At 42.6% G+C, this 19,130-nt stretch overlaps 1 protein-coding gene across 1 annotated transcript in view; it reads right to left on the minus strand.

The window, feature by feature from the left end:
• The window catches only part of LOC124805681 (lipase 3-like), a 164,031-nt gene that overhangs the window by 130,638 nt on the left and 14,263 nt on the right, over nt 1–19,130 (minus strand). Inside the window, exons 2-3 of the mRNA XM_047266249.1 lie at nt 9,612–9,703; nt 9,427–9,527 (exon numbers count right to left, since the gene is read on the minus strand). Of these exons, the coding sequence (XP_047122205.1) occupies nt 9,427–9,527; nt 9,612–9,703 (193 nt within the window). The remainder of the gene's footprint in view (nt 1–9,426; nt 9,528–9,611; nt 9,704–19,130) is intronic.

The following is a 19,130-nucleotide window of genomic DNA, read 5'->3' on the forward strand; positions in this document are numbered from 1 at the left end:
TCAAGCAGCATGTACGGTCCTGATGCTGGCGCATCCATGCTCGCCAGACATGTAATAACGTGTGTAGTCAACTTTAGTGACGAAGAATAGAGCTTGGCCCCACATTTAGGATCACGAGACCAACGAACACGTAAAGGAATCGAGCCACTTTGGGTCCCCGCGACAGAAGTAGTTCCGCGTCCAGAAATAGGCCAGAGTACTTAAAATTACATTTAAAGTTGACCAAAGAGACCAGTTATTTCTTTCCTTTTTATATATCTATTTATCCTGACAAGATTAGGGTCATCAGGTTCTCTTTATGTATAATCTTGTTTTACATTATGTTCATGTAACGACACAGATATTATAAAAAGAGTTTTATTTAATAGGGAGCTCACACTTAATTTTTTTTCTGAAAACCAGGCTCAATAATACTCAAATCCGGTTCACAGTATTTGAAATATTATGTGAGGTTGCAAGCAAGATGACTTAAAATTTATTGTCATTGCTGACAGAGACCGTCATACTTATTCCTTAATTATTTGAAGATGATGACAGGCAAGTTTAAAAGGCATGCACAAAAGCTGTGCAAGAACTAGAAGAAATCATACAAGAGCCTAACCAGAAACGTTTTTTATTTGTCATATCCAGAAACGTTTCACATACTGTGAGTTCATTGTTATTGTGTTAAATGTAATCACTGTGTTAATTGTTAACAGTGAACAGATGCAGATACACTTTTCATATACAGGGTGTCCCAGCTATCTTGTCCACCCAAAATATCTCTGGAACAATAACAGCTATTGGAAAACGACTTTCACCGGTATCAATGTAGGGCTGGGGCCCATGAATGTACATATTTGGGAACATTCTAAAACGAAAGCAAATGTGTTTTTTAATACAGACTTATGTTTTTTTTAAATAGACCTCCTATATTTTTCCTTCAGCAATCCATAGCATGACAAAGCACATACACAATGGCGTTGATTGCATCGCAATATTCCCATTACATCCCGAGATATTGACACGCGAAATTGAAGCTTGAAACACCCGACATGCGCTGCTAGCGCACGTCCTGAGGCTCAGGCGTGAACCCCATGCTGCCCGTAATCGCGATGTGATTGACACGTGTAATCACACCTCCATACTTATCAAGAGGTCCGCAACGAATAATACGGTCTGCTGCCATCAACTTTCATAAGCACATAATGGTTTCCCTCTTGCACGTTTTACGTATCTACGTACACAATATGAACCAGTACCGATCGGTGTACACCCGTCAGATGGTCTTATTTATCATGCACACCCAAAATAAGGTTTATCTAATGCGTTATATGACCCATTGTGCCTGTCGCGCAGGGCCTGGCTCTACCTAGTCAAGTGTCCAACGTAGTTCCCAGTACTGCCACATTTACCACTTCGCCTTGTTTATGATTTGCGACCCATGCAAACTCCTGAACTCCACCACCCTCCGAGCATCCCATTTGTTGTTGCTTTGGCGTGCAGTACACCGCTTGCCAGTGTAGTCGTGCATCAGAGTAATCTAGTGACGGCACGGAGGTAGTACACATTGTGAATAAACGTTGTGTTGTGGAACTTATATTGTACAGTATAATGTGCACACATGAAGATATGGTAGAAATGCTGCTGATCTATGGAGAATGTACGTGGACGGGAAATACGTTATGAGGTTGCTTGTTTGTTGATAGTACTGTTAGCGAACATTATGATTATTAAGTTAATATGTCTGTTTTCTACCCTACTCTACATACCTGTACTGTACTCTGTTGTAGGTGGACGAAATGCTGTTCAGGCAGAACGACTGTACAGAAGACGATTCCCTAACAAGCCATCGCTTCGCGCCGGATGTTTGGTCGTCTCACATCTCGTCTACGTGAAACGGCAAGCTTAAATCCAAGACCTCGACATCGTCCTAGAACACGCACAGATGAACGTGCTGAAGTTGCTGTGCTCGCTACCATATCTGTAAATCCTCAAATCAGCATACGTCAAATTGAACGTGAAGTTGGTGTGTCGAAATCAAGTACACAGCGTATTCTTAAACGTTATAAATTTCATCCTTACCATGTTCATTTACACCAGGATCTTCATGGAAATGACTTCCGCAATAGGGTAACATTTTGTCGGTGGGCTCAGCAAAAACTTCTGACTAATCCAAATTTTTTTGCAGATGTTCTCTTTACCGACGAGGCATCATTCTCCAACAAAGGAATTGTCAATATGAGGAATATGCATTATTGGTCCGCAGACAATCCAAAATGGCTCCGTCAGGTAGAGCATCAACGTCCGTGGAAAGTTAATGATTGATGTGGGATTTTTGGAGATACCATTATCGGACCTTTCTTCATAAATGGCATCCAAAATGGCAGACAGTACTCCAGATTTATACGACACAATCTTCCTGTTCTCTTGGACACCGTACCTCTGAACCGGAGAATGGTCATGTGGTATCAGCATGACGGATGCCCTGCACATAACGCCTTACGAGCACGACGACTTCTGAAGCGTAAGTTCCCTGGTAGGTGGATGGGACGAGGTGGCCCAATTAGGTGGCCTGCCCGATCTCCGGACCTTACACCGCTGGGTTATTTTCTTTGGGGAGCAGTGAAGGATACTGTTTACCAACATGAACCAACAACACCAGAGGACATGAAGCAACGCATTATTGATGCTTGTACAGCCATCAAAGAGGAAACAGTAGCACGAAGTAGGCCATCCTTCATCCGCAGAGTGACCCTATGTATGCAAGCCAATGGGCATCACTTTGAGCATGAGATGTGAACGCTATGTTTAGTATGTAGTGCTGGTATCACAGTGGAAGTTTCTACAAAGGGCCGTTTTACCCAGTGATGTTAAGAAACATTTGTTTGCAACAATTTGTCATTTAACGCATTAGATAAACATAACATTGATAATTATGTGATAATAAAACTATTTGGTTAAACATGTTTACATTCATCTTCTATGTCCTACCTGAACTTCCCAAATCAAAACATTTTTACCTAAACAACGGTAAAACTTTTAGTCCACTTGCTCGTTTCACTAAAACCATCAACATGAATTTTACTATTACGAGTGAATGATTAACTGTCACTTGCCCTAGATCTACAGTAAAGTAAAGTTTTAACGTTGAACGGCATTACGTTTTTTAGTAACGGATTAACGATAAGCGAAGTTAACTTTGTGACTAACGTTGCGGTACACAGATATGTTACAGAACCGCATCACCCCTAGCCTATGGGATAAATACCTGCTGGAATGTACGACGTTAATGCAGGATGGCAGCAGACCGTATTATTCGTTTCGGACCTCTTGATAAGTATGGAAGTGTGATTACGCATGTCAATCACATCGCGATTATGGGCAGCATGGGGTTCACGCCTGAGCCTCAGGACGTGCACTAGAGCGCATGTCGGGTGTTTCAAGCGTCAACTTCGCGGCTCAATATCTCGGGATGTAATGGGAATATTGCGATGCAATCAACGCCATTGTGCATGTGCTTTGTCATGCTATGGATTGCTGAAGAAAAAATATAGGAGGTCCATTTAAAGAAACATAAGTTTGTGTTAAAAAACACATATGCTTTCGTTTTAGAATGTTTCCAAATATGTACATTCATGGGCCCCAGCCCTACATTGATACCGGTGAAAGTCGTTTTCCAATAGCTGTTATTGTTCCAGAGATATTTTGGGTGGACAACATAGCTGAGACACCCTGTATATATGCAGTATATCTCCCCCCTCCTGGATTCTGCACATGTTATGATATGCACGACTTATTTGTTATGAACATGGAACTCGATTTTTTAAAAGAGTATGTTACAGGACGTATCAACAGTAACAATGGGAACTGAACAACTGTGCAGATGTTTGCTAGTAGCAGAAAATGTACCTTGCTCACGTTCCATGCTGTGGCAGTTAAATTGAAGGCCCTGGGTTTCCGATTGGTCGACCATCCCCCAGTCCAGTTGACATGGCCCCTTCGAACTATGATTTGTTTCTTAACCTGAAGAAACACGTAAAGGGTCGTCATTCTGACGACACTTACAATGTCAAATATACACTTAAGATGTCAAATATGCACTGAGGCCTGGGTTTACCATCTATGACATAATTTCCTTTCGAATGGGCAAGAAAGGATTCACCAACATTGTAACGACTGCAGCATACTATGGAGATCGGTACGTTAAATAAATGGGTCCTATCAACTATCCCCTTGACTCTATTCTTTCTATAAATTGCCAGAAACTTTCCAGTCTCCCTAGCATAAGTAGTGATACATCTCTTCAATGCAGCTCTGTCTTCTGGGCTATTGTAGCCATGTTCTCTTTGAAGTCATTCAGTTCATTCCATGGAGCCATTATAACAACAGTCATAACTATGGAATTGTCGCGGCGTGAGCTTCACGCCTTCGCAACCAACTAAGTGATATTTCGACAAGCCACTGGCGTATTTCTTCGGCTGTCTGCTGCAAAATCGGTGGCGCAGTACCCTGAAATGCGACGCTCTGCAATCAATGGTTTACTGGATTGCTACATGGTGTAGGAGAAAACGGAGTTTCCTGAGCCGACTACGTGAAGGGAGCCTATCTCCTATCATGATACACCCAGCTGGAGAGAATGTAAATCCTCTCAGCTCAGTTGGTACCAGCATTCCTTCTGCGTCATTCATTCGTGCGGCATAGTCTCCAGGCCATTCATCGACTGCATGTACAGCTGACCTCCTCCACCCACAATTAGCAGCATCAATACGCAGAGATGACAAAAGTCAAGGGATAGCGATGTACACACATTCGGATGACGGTGGTATCGCGTACACATGGTATAAAAGGGAAGTGCATTAGCGAAAATTAATTGACTGTGAACGCGGAATGGCAGCTGGAGCTAGACACATGAGACATCACGTTTACGAAATCGTTAGGAAATTCAATATTCAGAGATACACAGTGTTAATAGTGCGCCAAGAAAACCACATTTCAGGCATTACCTCTCACCATGGACAACGAAGTGGCTGACGGCATTCACGTAACGACCGAGAGGAGCGGCATTTGCGTAGAGTTATCAGTGCTTGTAAACAAGCAACACTGCGTGAAATAACCTCAGAAATGAATGTGGGACGTATGACGAACATATCTGTTAGGATAGTGAGGCGAAATTTGGTGTTAATAGGCTATGGCAGCAGATGTCTGACACGAGGGCATTTGTCAACAGCACGACATTACCTGCAGCGCCTCACCTGCGCTCGCGACTGTATACATTGGAACCTAGACGCCTGGAAAATCGTGGCTTGGTCAAAAAACGGTTCAAATGGCTCTGAGCACTATGGGACTTAACTTCTGAGGACATCAGTCCCCTACAACTTAGAACTACTTAAACCTAACTAACCTAAGGACATCACACACATTCATGCCCGAGGCAGGATTCGAACCTGCGACCGTAGCGGTCGCGCGGTTCCAGACTGTAGCGCCTATAACCGCTCGGCCAACCCGGCCGGCGTGGCCTGGTCAGGTGAGTACCGATCTCAGTTGGTAACAGCTAATGGTAGGGTTGTAGTTTATCGCAGGCCCATGAAGGCATGGTGCCAGGTTGTCAACAAGGCATTGTGGCAGTTAGTTCAAAAATGGCTCTGAGCACTATCGGACTTAACATCTGAGGTCACCAGTCCCCTAGAACTTAGAACTACTTAAACCTAACTAACCTAAGGACATCACACACATCCATGCCCGAGGCAGGATTCGAACCTGCGACGGTAGCGGTCGCGTGGTTCCAGACTGAAGCGCCTAGAACCACTCGGCCACACTGGCCGGCCTGTGCCAGCTAGTGTTCGCTCCATAATGACGTGGGTTGTGTTTATATGGAATGACTTGATCCTCTGGTCCAACTCAACCGATCATTTACTGCAAAAATTATGTTCCCCTCCTTGGAGGCCATATGCAGCCATTCAACGATGGAACTTTTCCTGATTACAATGCGCCACGTCACCAGGCCATAATTGTTCGCGCTTGGCTTGAAGAACATTCTGGGGAATTCGAACGAATGATTTGGCCACCCAGATCGCCCAACATGAATCCCGTCGAATTTTATGGGACACAATGGAGAGGTCAGTTTGTTCACAAAATCCGGAACCGGCAACACTTCCGCAGTTATGGACGGTTATAGAGGCAGCATGGCTCAATATTTCCGCAGCGGATTTCCAACGAATTGTTGAATCCGTGCCACGTCGACTTGCTGCACTACGCCGAGCGAAAGTAGGTCCGACACAATATTAGGAGGTATCCCGTGACTTTTGTCACCTCAGTGTAGCTGCGGTGCAACGCTATTGATGTAGCCATACAGCCCTCAGACACAAGTGTTGCAAAGAAATGGAAACATTGCGAATTATTCATGCCTGAACATAAATGCAGTTGCCAGCCAATCCTGCAGGTTACGATGTCGTATTTTGCCATGTACCGTATCTGCACACAATGACCTCAATACATTTCTCGTGTCAGTAATTGTCAACAATTGCCTATGTAGTTGTGGTTGCATTATGTCGGAGCTGAGTGAAATCGAATGTGAGCAAACTGTTGGTGATCATATGATGGATATTTCCTTAACCAAGATAGCCGAAATGTTTTGTGTTTCAAGAGGCACCATATCCAAGATTTATACTGCATACATTTAAAGCGGGAAACCGTCATCCGCTAAGTCACAACGTAGACGAAAATGTGTGCTGAGTGATCATGACAGACGCTCATTGAAAATGATTGTGACTAAAATTAAGGGGACGAAAGTTGCATAAGTAACCGTGGAACTGAATGTTGTACTTGTGAACTCTGTCCGCGCCAAAACAACACAAAGGGAGCGCCAGAAGCCGCGAATTTCAGGGAGAGCAAGAATTCCAAAACCACTCCTCAGTGACGCAGAGTCCCGTAACGGGAAACGCGGTGCCGAATTCTTAAAACATGGACTATGAAGCAATGGAAGAAAGTCATTCAGTTGTATGAGTCTTGTTCCACACCGTTTCCAACTTCTGGCCGAGTTTACGCCCCCAGAAGGAAACGTGGCGGGGATTCAGTGATGGTTTGGGTGGCCATATGGTGGAATTCCATGGGCTCCATAGTTAATCTTCTAACATTCTGCGTGGTGTCTGTTTGTTCTAAGTCGTGTCTCCCTACCACTTTCGCTCAACGACGTTCTGAGCGAGTTTTTTTAGGGAATTGAATAGTTTGAACCTGGGACCTGTTGCTGGTAAGGAGACGCCAGATCACACATGACACGTAGAGTTCAGAAGAGTTCAGTGAGACTAGCGATGATATAATCAAATACTTAATGATTTCAGCGTCAGCTCCACTGCACTCCCTGTAAAAGAATCTTAGTACTAACTAAATTTAGTGGAAGGGGTTCAAGGCTTTCCTATTTTTAGTTAGCTGGTAAGATAACGCCGAAAAAGCAGTTAAGTTTACCATTGGAATTTTTATTCTACTCACAAAACATTGTTTATAAATTTTACTATTGATAAAAGGAAATATTTTAATACAGGATGATAAGAACCAACTGCGTTCAACAAAAATGTGAACGAATATTCCCTGAATGGGTTTCTAAGTTCTATAATGGATCGAAGGATGACCTATGCCATATCACATCTATAATCTAGGTTTAAATTAAGTTTCATAAAAGCGAAAACTATCAAAAATGGTCTACACTGACCCTCAATTATCTTTAATTACTTATTTAACTTGTCGTAAATTACAGTGGCTGATGTGGCTTCTCAGTAATTATAAAACAGAAAAATCATCGCGTTTCAGATTTTAACTTTAAGTAGCAAATGTGAACACCACGAAGTTTAATTGACGATCAACACCAGTATTACGTAAAAAGGGGATGTAACAGGTGAGACTTCTGCAGTTCTGAGTGAAGCCTTATGCGCTCTTATGCGGCATCGTTTGCGTTCATTACCTTGCCGATGGTTAGGCAGTGTCAGGGGCGGCTGACGGCGCAACTGCACACTCCTCGCCGTCTCAGTAGCAACTCTCTCGAACTTATCCTTACTACTGTTTACCGAAGTTGGTTTAAGAAACTGGCTGTGTTTTCAACTGACCAGTCAGCGTCTCAACGTTAACCTTCAGCTCTGCCTACAAAATTTCTGTCTACCCAATGAGAAACGTTATACATTCCGTGGTGGGGCAATGTTTTTAATGTTTGCTACGTAACAGAGACGTGTATAGTCTCACGCTAAAACTTGCAGCTGGTGTGGCGCTTTTAGTGTTATCGTAAGATCTATACTGTTCTTCTGGAGGGCTCTACCTCTTAACATGGACTGGGGGATGGATCTCTTGGCGGTCAGTTGGCAATGCGGGTGTCCCATTGTCCCGCTCTTATCGTAGGGCCTTCTAGCCTACACGGCTCTGCTCTCGGATTCTGTTCTCATTTCTCCCCTCGGAACTGCTTCAAATGGTTCAAATGGCTCTGAGCACTATGGGACTTAACATCTTAGGTCATCAGTCCCCTAGAACTTAGAACTACTTAAACCTAACTAACCTAAGGTCATCACACAACACCCAGCCATCACGAGGCAGAGAAAATCCCTGACCCCGCCGGGAATCGAACCCGGGAACCCGGGCGAGGGAAGCGAGAACGCTACCACACGACCACGAGATGCGTGCCCTCGGAACTGCGTCTGTTTCACAGTGGGAAGGTATGACATGCATTTAGACGTTCTTGTGTTAGTCTGTGGTATTCCATTTGCTCACTCGTTGATCGTATTACTTTGGTTAATTTAATGTCAGGATTTATTCGGAGCTATGTGACATATTGCCAGATTTGCTATCATGTCAGGGTTTTCATGGAAGGTGTTGGATTTGCCTGACACTTTACAATCTGCAGGTCACATTAGTGCCAAGGATTATGCGACTATTTCGGATGATCAGGTCAAGCGCATGATTTGTTCCAAAACGTTCCAAGAGGACAGGGCCTCTATTCAGACAGCTCGCATCATCTAGGACTGATTTTATGAGCATGAGGATTAATTGGCGCTTCTCACCTGGTCACCAATCACCAGATCTCAACAGTATTTACCCTTTATGGTCTACTTTGGAGAGAGGGTGCATGTTCACTGTCCACTTCCATCGATATCTGAAGTTAACACTATTTTGCAGGAGTAATGGAATAAGATTCCCCTGACAGCCACAAGGGCCTGTATTTATTGATTCCGAGATGACTTGAACCTGTTTTGAATGGTCAGGGTTTCCGACATGGTATTAGGAATGCTATTTTGTTGTGGTTTTGCTGATCCTTATTTTTTGTCTATTCCCTGTTTAAATAACCTTATGTAACACAGAGGGCGTTCTTTGGAGTGACACACAGAGTAGATTTCGTGGTTAAGTCCAGTGTATTTTTACAAGACAGAATGTGCTGGTTGTGTGTGTAGTTAGGCAGAGGTAACTCACGCAGACCCCTCATCGGCCCCGGCAGCGTCCAGTCGGCGGAGCTACCCATGAGGCCGTGTTGCACCATGACGGGCGGGTGGCTGACGTTGGCGGAGCCCTTGCTTTGGGCGTCGTCCCAGGGCACCAACAGCCGCCAGAAGGACATCGGTGACTCCTCCTCCTCCTTTTGTTGGGAGAGGGCTCGCGGCGGCATACGATGCAAAGTCAGCACGTACCCGTCCTCCGTCGTCACGTGATACTCCTCCACTACATAGCCATACTGGTCCACCAGCTGCGGCTGGAACCAACAATCGCCACGCACAGCGCCATCACCAACACATCACTGTTGCTTTTAACTCTTCTCATTTTCTGCCCTGTAGGACAGAGCCATGTGTTCAAGATCCAAGCCAACATCGTGGTTATTTGCTCGTTTCTGTGTCTACTAGTCAATCCCAGATTCTTTAAAGGATAGGACACCTGTGCATAAAACAGCTTCAGACGTCTGATTACTTTACAAATGTTAAGGTGTTAAATATTTGAAGTCAAACATCCAAGCGAGAAGAAGATACATAAAGGTTTCAAATCATGCTTCAAGTTTTTTTGGAAGTTGGTAAGTGGTTTCATTATGAAACACTTTATGAAAATAGTCTGCTGTTGATTCTAAGAAAAAGCAAGTTTTTCGTGCATATCAGTTTTTACGATGTCATGTCTTCTGAACAACGTGTCATACAATGATATAATTTTACAGGTATATTCAATGATAAATGACGGCACTATCTGCAACGTGTGTAGCAAATAGAGTCAGTAGTAAAGAAGCAATAAATTGAATATCATACCTGATGTTGAAGTTTTACAGGGTGCCATTTTAAGCAGAAGTTAGTTTTTTATGCATCTACGTGTCCATGACGTCATATCTCCTGAACTATGAGTCGTAAATAATATAATTTTTCAAGTACATTCAGTGGTATATGTGGATGCTGTCTGCAAACTGTGTTTCGAATAGAATCGGTGGTAAAGAAATAATAAATTAAAAGAGAAACCAAATAAAATAACCTACGAATCCCCTACTTATCCTTCGTGAACGATCTCACAGTAATGGCAGATTCTTGTGAGACGGCTATAGAACAGATAGAAACTCTAAAAAAGTACGCAAAGAAAATTGGCCTGCAGGTAACATTTGAAAAGACTGTTTACGACAACAAATTTAGAAATTTTCAAATTACAAACCAAATATGGAGAGACTAACAGAGTATCACACTTTAAATATCTAGGACAAATTATCTCTGAAAAATATGCACAACAAGAAAGGATACAAAAAGCTCGTAAAGGTTTAGGATTAGTGCAAAACGTCAATAATAAAAAATGCTTATCTTTAAATGCCAAAATTAGACATTACGAAACGGTAATTAAACCATCTACGTTATATGCCAACGAAACCTTGGCACTAAACAGGAAAACTGATATAGAAAATCTAAAGAAAGAAGAAAGAAAAATAATTAGGAGAATTTTGGGACGAAGATGGACCGAGAATGGATGTAGACTACAGAAAACGTCCAAAATAGAAGAATATTCTACCACAGAGACAGGCATGAGGAAAAGACGCCTCAAATTCTATGGCCACATAATTAGGCTTTCCGAACACAGACTAGCAAAAAGAATAGTAAAATACGTAGATTCCCTTGCTAATGGAGGAGCCCTTGCTAATGGAGGAGAATGGATCCAAAATGTTAAGAAAGACTTGGAGTTAGCCAAAATCACCAAAGAAGAAATAGACGTAAGAAACAATTTTAGAATAAAAATAGAAAAATGGGAAGTAAAACCAGAAACAAAAGGCCGAAGAACCGGAACAAAATGGAGCGAAGAAAGAAGAGCTAAATTCTCGCAAACAATGAAAAACTGGTGGGCAAATGAAAAAAACTAGAAAAACAAGAAGACCGGAAAATGAACCATCTTTACTTAGCGTCTTCCACCCTAGGAGCTTTGCGACTAATAATAACTAAAACGTCTTGCCTGATGCTTAAGTTTTACGGCATGAACAGTGAAAATGTAGTAAGCGATAAACTTTCCTCCTTTCATCATTCTGTGTGGGGACGGGCTGCCAGCAAGAAAAGCTTCGTAAAGGTTTGGAAATATATATAAAGTTTGGTAGAAGGCGGTGAGCACTCTCGGGGTGTCAGCGAGAAAAAGTTTCGTAAAGGTTTGAAAATATATGTAACTCAGATACTGGATGAGTAAAGTCAGGGTATTGGCATGCCATCAGTTACGCTAACGTCAAGACATACAGACAATTGCTATCTGTAATACTTGCCTTATTGTGTTAACCTTACAACATGGAATTATAGCACTTAATGAGTAGAATATGATAGCCTCTTAATTTTCTTAATTCGGTCAAGTATTTAGCGAAATATTGAACATCAAATTTTTGTTGACTCTCGAGGCTGTTAGGTAGCAACCTGCATAACTGAGTTTCCGTTTCCGGGATAGTGCCTTTGTAAAGTAGATTATGCACGCCAGTGAAAGAGGTAATGGGCTGGTCTTACCTTAATCTCCCTAAAACGGTAGTTGTCTGAGCATATGTGGCCAGTTCAGGGTTGAGTGATTTCTCCATGATAGCGGGTATTTTCTGACACCTGTTGCAGAGAATCTTATAAAAGTCCTGCCCATAAGCTGCACCTTACATAAGCCATCTTGGTAGGAGGACGAAATGTCCTACTAAAATACCTACAGTCTGGTCCTTATCCTGATTTCCTGGCATCCAAAAAGTTAAATAATTTCGTGGGTGTCGTGTAGCTTATGAGATGAATTTGGTATTACCTTAGCGTACTTCATAAATCGGGGAAAGGTGATCCTCCCTATTTAATCGCATTATTTCTTGTAGTATGAAAAGTTGGGGGATTCCGAAAGTCTGTTCCCGAAATCGGGAGTGTATTTCGGGCTGAGTCATTTACCTTCGATTCCTAGGCAAGCTGAGTGTGGTATTTATGTGTGATTTTTTCTCACTGACGCCAAATTTTAGGGAAGGAGGTAGTTAGTTGACATAAATTCATTTGCGTAGCCACATTGTCCGTAGTTTCTTTACAATTACTGAGGGTATTTTCGTTTCGTCGTTACAACTACAAGAAATTGCGTTGTTTCTTTTGCACCAGATGCGTTTCGCTTTATTGAGGTAAAGCATCATCAGTGGTCTGTAATTAAAGATATTTACAATTCAATTTGTTTTTAAAAAAGAGTAGGTCGTAGACAAACTAGTTGCCTTGTTATGTTGGCAACACTACAATACACAATTAGTAGTCTAAAAATATACAGTAAATAATGGTGTAAGAAAAAGTGCGCTATGTAAAACACAAAAATCGCGTAGTTCTGCAGAGCAACGAAAAATTAGACTACAAGTATCAGCTTCTAATGAAGGAAGACAACAAAGACGTGCTAGCAGGCGGCATTCCTGATGTATGAGAGAAACCAAGCAGTACTCACCACAAATAAAAACCAACAAATGAACTGTTTTTCGAACTTAAAAACAAATCATATTGTAAATATCTTTAATTGCAGACCACTGCTAATGCTTTATCTTGATAAAGCGAAACGCATCTGTTGAAGAACACGCGTTTTCTTGTAGTTGTAACGACGGAACGAAAATATTCTGAGGAATAGTTGACATAAGGAGCTAGATGGCAAACAACTTCTATTTCCTGCCACCGTAGAGCTAACACACTGTCATCTTACTCTTGGAGAATGTGTGTAAAGGTGCACTTCACCCTCATCTTTCTGCCAAGACGATGGTAAGAGTTCTAATTCGACAGTTCCCGCTAACCTTGGAGAACCTCAAAAAGTTGCCAATACGTCACGTCAAACAAGACCCCACAATATCTAGGGTCTCCTGATCAACCTTAATACCATGTAATTGACAATTATTGTGAAGTATCCTGTCAATCATTGACCTTGAAAGACTGTCAAAACGAATAAAAACGAGGTTCGAGAATCCATTATGATAAAAAAGAACGAAAAATGTAGACCGACAAACATGGATGACTCAGTTTCATACGACCAAAGTAAAAGTGTGCGGAATTGAATCCATCTGTTCAAATAAACGAGTGCTCAATTCCTACATTCGTGACTGATTTAAAACAATGGACTGATTCTATTTGAATATAGGTAGCTTTAATAAGAAGCAGAATTTATTTTTCACGAAGAATTCATTGTTTGTTCATACATTTGAGCTCATACTGTTGTTTATACATTCTAGGAGAATTTATCTTTGTTCAACTATTATTTCTTCATGCGAAATTTATTTTTTGGAGACTTTATTCTTTGAAAAGTAAGTTATGGCGTTTGAGGGAAAGTGTTTTCGGGATTATCTAAACATGTATTTAAATAATGGATACAACATGATTTTGTAATTAAAAAGTTAAGCTATTAGCTGCATATACCAGAATCTCTCTAAGTGTCGTGCAAAAAAATAGAAACAGCAAAAACCAAAATCTATACCATCTAGCTCCAGTCTCTTTTTTGTTTTGAAATTTAAGACCGAGAATTGTCAGAAGCCAGCTGGAAGCGGTTTATGAACTGTGTACATTTTCCAGTCCCATGTTCACATCTCGGTACCTTTCTAAAATTTATTGGATTTCTACATGCCCTTAATTATTGACTTTGGAGGAATGAGAATTTGAACGCTGTATCGCAGATCAAAGCGAGGCTGGAGATCGTTATTTAAACTGTTTTTACATGTGTAGAGGTGCAGAGAATCGATCTAATAAGCGTTTCCCATTAAATCTGTGGAGCAGTGCATCGCTAATTTTTCTTGCGTGCTGCACATTGCGTAGAGTGTGTGCATACTGAGAGCAATTGAGACTGGAGTTTCAGGCATCCCGATGGAAACTGCGAGCCACGGGTGAAAGGAATATTTCATTCCCAATGGTGAATATCCGGGGAAGAATTTGCAATTGTGAAATTTGTCTTGCACCCAAGGGAATCACCCTGTAAATTTTGGTTGGAATTAACTTCCTTGGTATCGAAAGTTTCTGGAAGATTGAAACCGTGCACCAGAGCAGAAATTTAACCTGGAGTTATCTAGGCATAACTCAAGACCTGTCTTCACAGCATCACTTCAGACAAAACCATTCTCCAACTTTGCAAACTTCACAGATGTTCTCTTGCATATCTTGTGGATACAGTTTCAATCCGGCCGGACATTTGAAAACGGCGCACGCCTTGTTGCATACCTTAACCTGTGCCTAGGCAAATTTGTCACAATATCCTTTCTTCCAACAATGCCAGTCCTTCAATGCAGTTAAACTTCTGTGGAGTTCGGAAAATTGGAATAAAGTACTACCAGAAGTAAAGATGTGTAGGCCTATGTGCCCGATTATAGATCGCAAAGCTAACTGATACCTCGCATACTGTCTATTTAGGAGCATTACGCTATACATTGAATATAAATGAGAAGCTCCAGATGACTGTAACTACTGAGGCGTGCACGCCTCGCGTTTATCCCTTTTATTGTTTGTCATCTTCTATTAAGGTACTGCCGCCTCATTTCTTATTCCATTTGCTGGCGTCACTAACTTCCTGCCTTACTTGCACGTGAGCGACAGCAGCAGCGCGTATCGATAAGTGCACTGTCGTACCATATCTGGGGTGACAGATAGTATTTCCGGGTCGTCGTGTGTCTGGCAGTCAGTTGGAGACGGACCAGCTGATCAGTTGAGACGCAGCAGCAGTGAAGTCGAGGGACGGTGCGCCGGTGAGGCGCCGACAGCCAGTGCTCGCCGACCGCTGGCGACACACATGAACTGTCCGACGGAGGGAGATTGGAGCGGGACGACCGTTGGTTGGTCGTCTCATTGGCCGACGTATATTTGGTCCTTCAGCGTTTCCGGGCCTGGGTAGTTGGTCGGTTAGCGTGGAGCAGCGAGGAAGTCCCCGTGGCGCGTGTCTGGCCGGAGCCTGGGGCGTCCACGCGCGGTCGGAGTGTGAGGGGCTGTTCCCATTGCTACGAGGTCCGTGGCTCACCGGACACGAAAGATAAGTTATCCTATGGCTTGGTCCGTAGACTGTCTGTCGGTTAGGTTCTCGTCGGATCGTCAATGGTTGGCCCGACTGCCTGTCTCAACTAAGCGAGCGTTAGTGTTTGAATTCCAGGCCGACCCTCGAACATCTGAGCGCTCTTGGGCGTACTGCCCTATTTTTTTTAAATTTGTTCTTGTTGTTTGTACTTGTATGGCTTCTAGCCGATTTTTTTAAATTAGAGTTGTTTTGCTCTTAATGCCTTCAGCCTAGTTTAAAGTACTGTTTCACGTAAGCCCTTTGGCATTTTAAAAATTTTAATGTTGTTGAATTTTTAAGTCATGGGCCTTCAGCCGATTTTGAGATCGTTTGCTCTTAAGGTCTTCAGCCTAAATTAAAGAACTGTTTCACGCAAGGCCTTTGGTATTTAAAAAAATTAATGTTATGAAGTTTTAAGTGTTAGGCCTTCAGCCAATTTCAGTTTAACTTGTTTACTTCATCCTAACTAAAGAACTGTTTTAAGAGAAGGCTTGACTTTTAAATTTCTGATTATGCTTGCGTTTTAAGTTATTGGCCTTCATCCGTTTTTAGATTAAAGTCGCTTTCAGCCGGTAATGAAGTCCCAAAGATTAAAGCTGTGTGTTTAAAAAAATTTTTTTGGGATCTTGTAATGTTTAATCAAATAATAAAGTTGTATGTTCGAGTGTAATTGACAGCCCCTTATATTGGCCCCTTTCCACAATCTAACTATCTGTCCTGTCCTGCGGATCAAGCAGGGCGCCTCAACCACGTACGCGGATATACTGTTGGCAGGTATGTAAGTGATTAGAGCTGCAATTCTCTGTCACTGATAGAACGGCCATCAGGACACATTAGTGTTTTTCGCGGTTAGTGTTGTCAGCAGGTCTAGTAGGGAATATAAAGGACGTGAGCAGCGTCAGTTGTTGAGTGATCAACGTGAAAGACATGGAGACGCGGCCTACTCGTCTGAGGCGAAGTTTCAAAGCTCGATGTAGGACAGAACGGATATCTGATGGCAGGCATAATCGTCCACAAGGTTCCGGTGGACAACTTCCGATCACCACAAGGGAGGACTGCCGTATTGTCCACCAAACGCATCGTAATGCATTAACGTCTGCGGATGCCAACCAAAAAAATAGTAATGGACGCATGCAACATTCTGTGTCATCCGGTACCATTGACTGGAAACTAGCATCAGCCGTCCTAAGTAATTAGCATAACATGCATAAGCAGTAGTTAACATTAACACACAAACGGCTGCATTAGGAACTGGGCCAGGAAGCATGGACTCCCGTTGAATAACGTCGCACTGTGTTCAGCGATGAATCGCGGTTCTGCACTGATGACTATCGTTGGCAAGTGTGGTGGTGACGTGTGGAGAGGTTCCATTCATCCAATGTTTTGGTGTCAATTCTGTCCCAGTGCCAGTACCCAAGAAAGCAGGGATCAGTTACATCAGCAACGTGCTGCCTAGCCTCAGGAGGGGCTACAATGGCTTCCGAACGAATCATCACATAGATCAGGCCAGTCTGTGTGCACCGTCATACGAACTGGGTTCACACTGTCAAGTTCTTAGTAGATTTGACTCGACATTGTAATCGCTGACATGACATACCTACTAAAAACGTGCAGTTTCATTTCATCCTCCGCTTCTGGGTGCTTTACTTTTTTTTTGTCAGACACGCTGTGCACACTCATGTTCAGGAAAAACAGAACACCTTGAACGATTACAGAAAGGACGTTCATATTCATAGGACAGGTACATTAGTATGATTTGCAGAAATGATTAGCATTTCAGTCAACTCGGTTCATCATGTGTCCTGTTGCCTAACAAACACAGAATCCGCCTTGGGCCGTGATAACTTGTCCAAAGCGTGATTGCATCTACACGTCTAAGGTGCTTATGGAATCCTATGCTATAGCCATCCACGCTGCTTTCACCTGGTTTCAAAGTTCATTGTGATTGATGGCACTGGATCACAGCACCGCAACTGTCATTTCACCACATGCCACAAATTTTCGGTTGGCGACATGTATGGTGATCTCGCGGGCCAGGGCAAAAGTCTGACGTCCTGTGACAAAGGCATCTGTCTGTGCAAAAACATGTGGTCGTGCATTATCTTGCTGAAAAATGGCTTCACGGGTGTTGTGGCAGAGATGGTATGGCTGCGGATCACAGGGTGTCATTCACGTAGGTCACACTGGTCACAGTGCCCTGGACATGCACCAACTCTAATTTGTGAATGTGCCCAATAGCATCCCACACCAAAAGCCTTGACTTGTCACTGTATGTCTTGTGCGAATGGCAGTCACTATGGTATCGCTCCACCTGTCTATGTTGTTGCTGTTGTTGTGGTCTTCAGTCCTGAGACTCGTTTAATGCAGCTCTATATGCTACTCTATCCTGTGCAAGCTTCATCATCTCCCAGTACTTACTGCAACCTACATCCTTCTGAATCTGCTTAGTGAATTCATCTCTTGGTCTCCCTCTACGATTTTTACATAGCTACATCTTTTTACGTACTTGGTGCTCTGCTGCCTTCACTACTTCATCCCTCAAAGCTATCAATTCTCCTTCTACTGTATTTCTTTCCCCCATTCCTGTCAATTGTTCCCTTATGCTCTCCCTGAAACTCTGTACAACCTCTGGTTTAGTCAGTTTTTCCGGGTCCCATCTCCTTAAATTCCCACCTTTTTGTAGTTTCTTCAGTTTTAATCTGCAGTTCATAACCAATAGATTGTGGTCAGAGTCCACATCTGCCCCTGGAAATGTCTTACAATTTAAAACCTGGTTCCTAAACTTCTGTCTTACCATTATATAATCTATCTGATACCTTCTAGTGGTGGTGGTGGTTGTTGGGATGTTTAAGGGGGACTAAACAGCGAAGGTCATCAGTCCCCTACCTTCTAGTATCTCCAGTATTCTTCCATGTATACAACCATCTTTTATGATTCTTGAACCAAGTGTTAGCTATGATTAAGTTATGCTCTGTGCAAATTTCTACCAGACGGCTTCCTCTTTCATTTCTTACCCCCGATCCAAATTCACGTACTATGTTTACTTCTCTCCCTTTTCCTACTCTCGAATTCCAGTCACCCATGACTATTAAATTTTTGTCTCCCTTCACTACCTGAATACATTTCATCAATTTCTTCATCATCTGCAGAGCTAGTTGGCATATAAACTAGTACTACTGTAGTAGCCATGCGCTACGTGTCTATCTTGGCCACAATAATGCGTTCACTATGCTGTTTGTAGTAGCTTACCCGCGCTCCTATTTTTTTATTCATTATTAAACCTACTCCTGCATTACCCCTATTTGATTTTGTATTTATAACCTTGTATTCACCTGACCAAAAGTTATGTTCCTCCTGCCACCGAACTTCACTAATTCCCACTATATCTAACTTTAATCTATCCATTTCCCTTTTTAAATTTTCTAACCTACCTGCCCGATTAAGGGATCTGACATTCCACGCTCCGATCCGTAGAACGCCAGTTTTCTTTCTCCTAATAACGACGTCCTCTTCAGTAGTCTCCTTCCGGAGATCGGAATGGGGGACTGTTTACCTCGGAAATATTTTACCCAAGAGGACGCCATCATCGTTTAACCATACAGTAAAGCTGCATGCCCTCGGGAAAAATTACGGCTGTAGTTTCCCCTTGCTTTCAGACGTTCGCAGTACCAGCACAGCAAGGC

Source organism: Schistocerca piceifrons, chromosome 7 (genome assembly GCF_021461385.2).
Source record: "Schistocerca piceifrons isolate TAMUIC-IGC-003096 chromosome 7, iqSchPice1.1, whole genome shotgun sequence".
Classification (NCBI taxonomy): Eukaryota; Metazoa; Arthropoda; class Insecta; order Orthoptera; family Acrididae; genus Schistocerca; species Schistocerca piceifrons.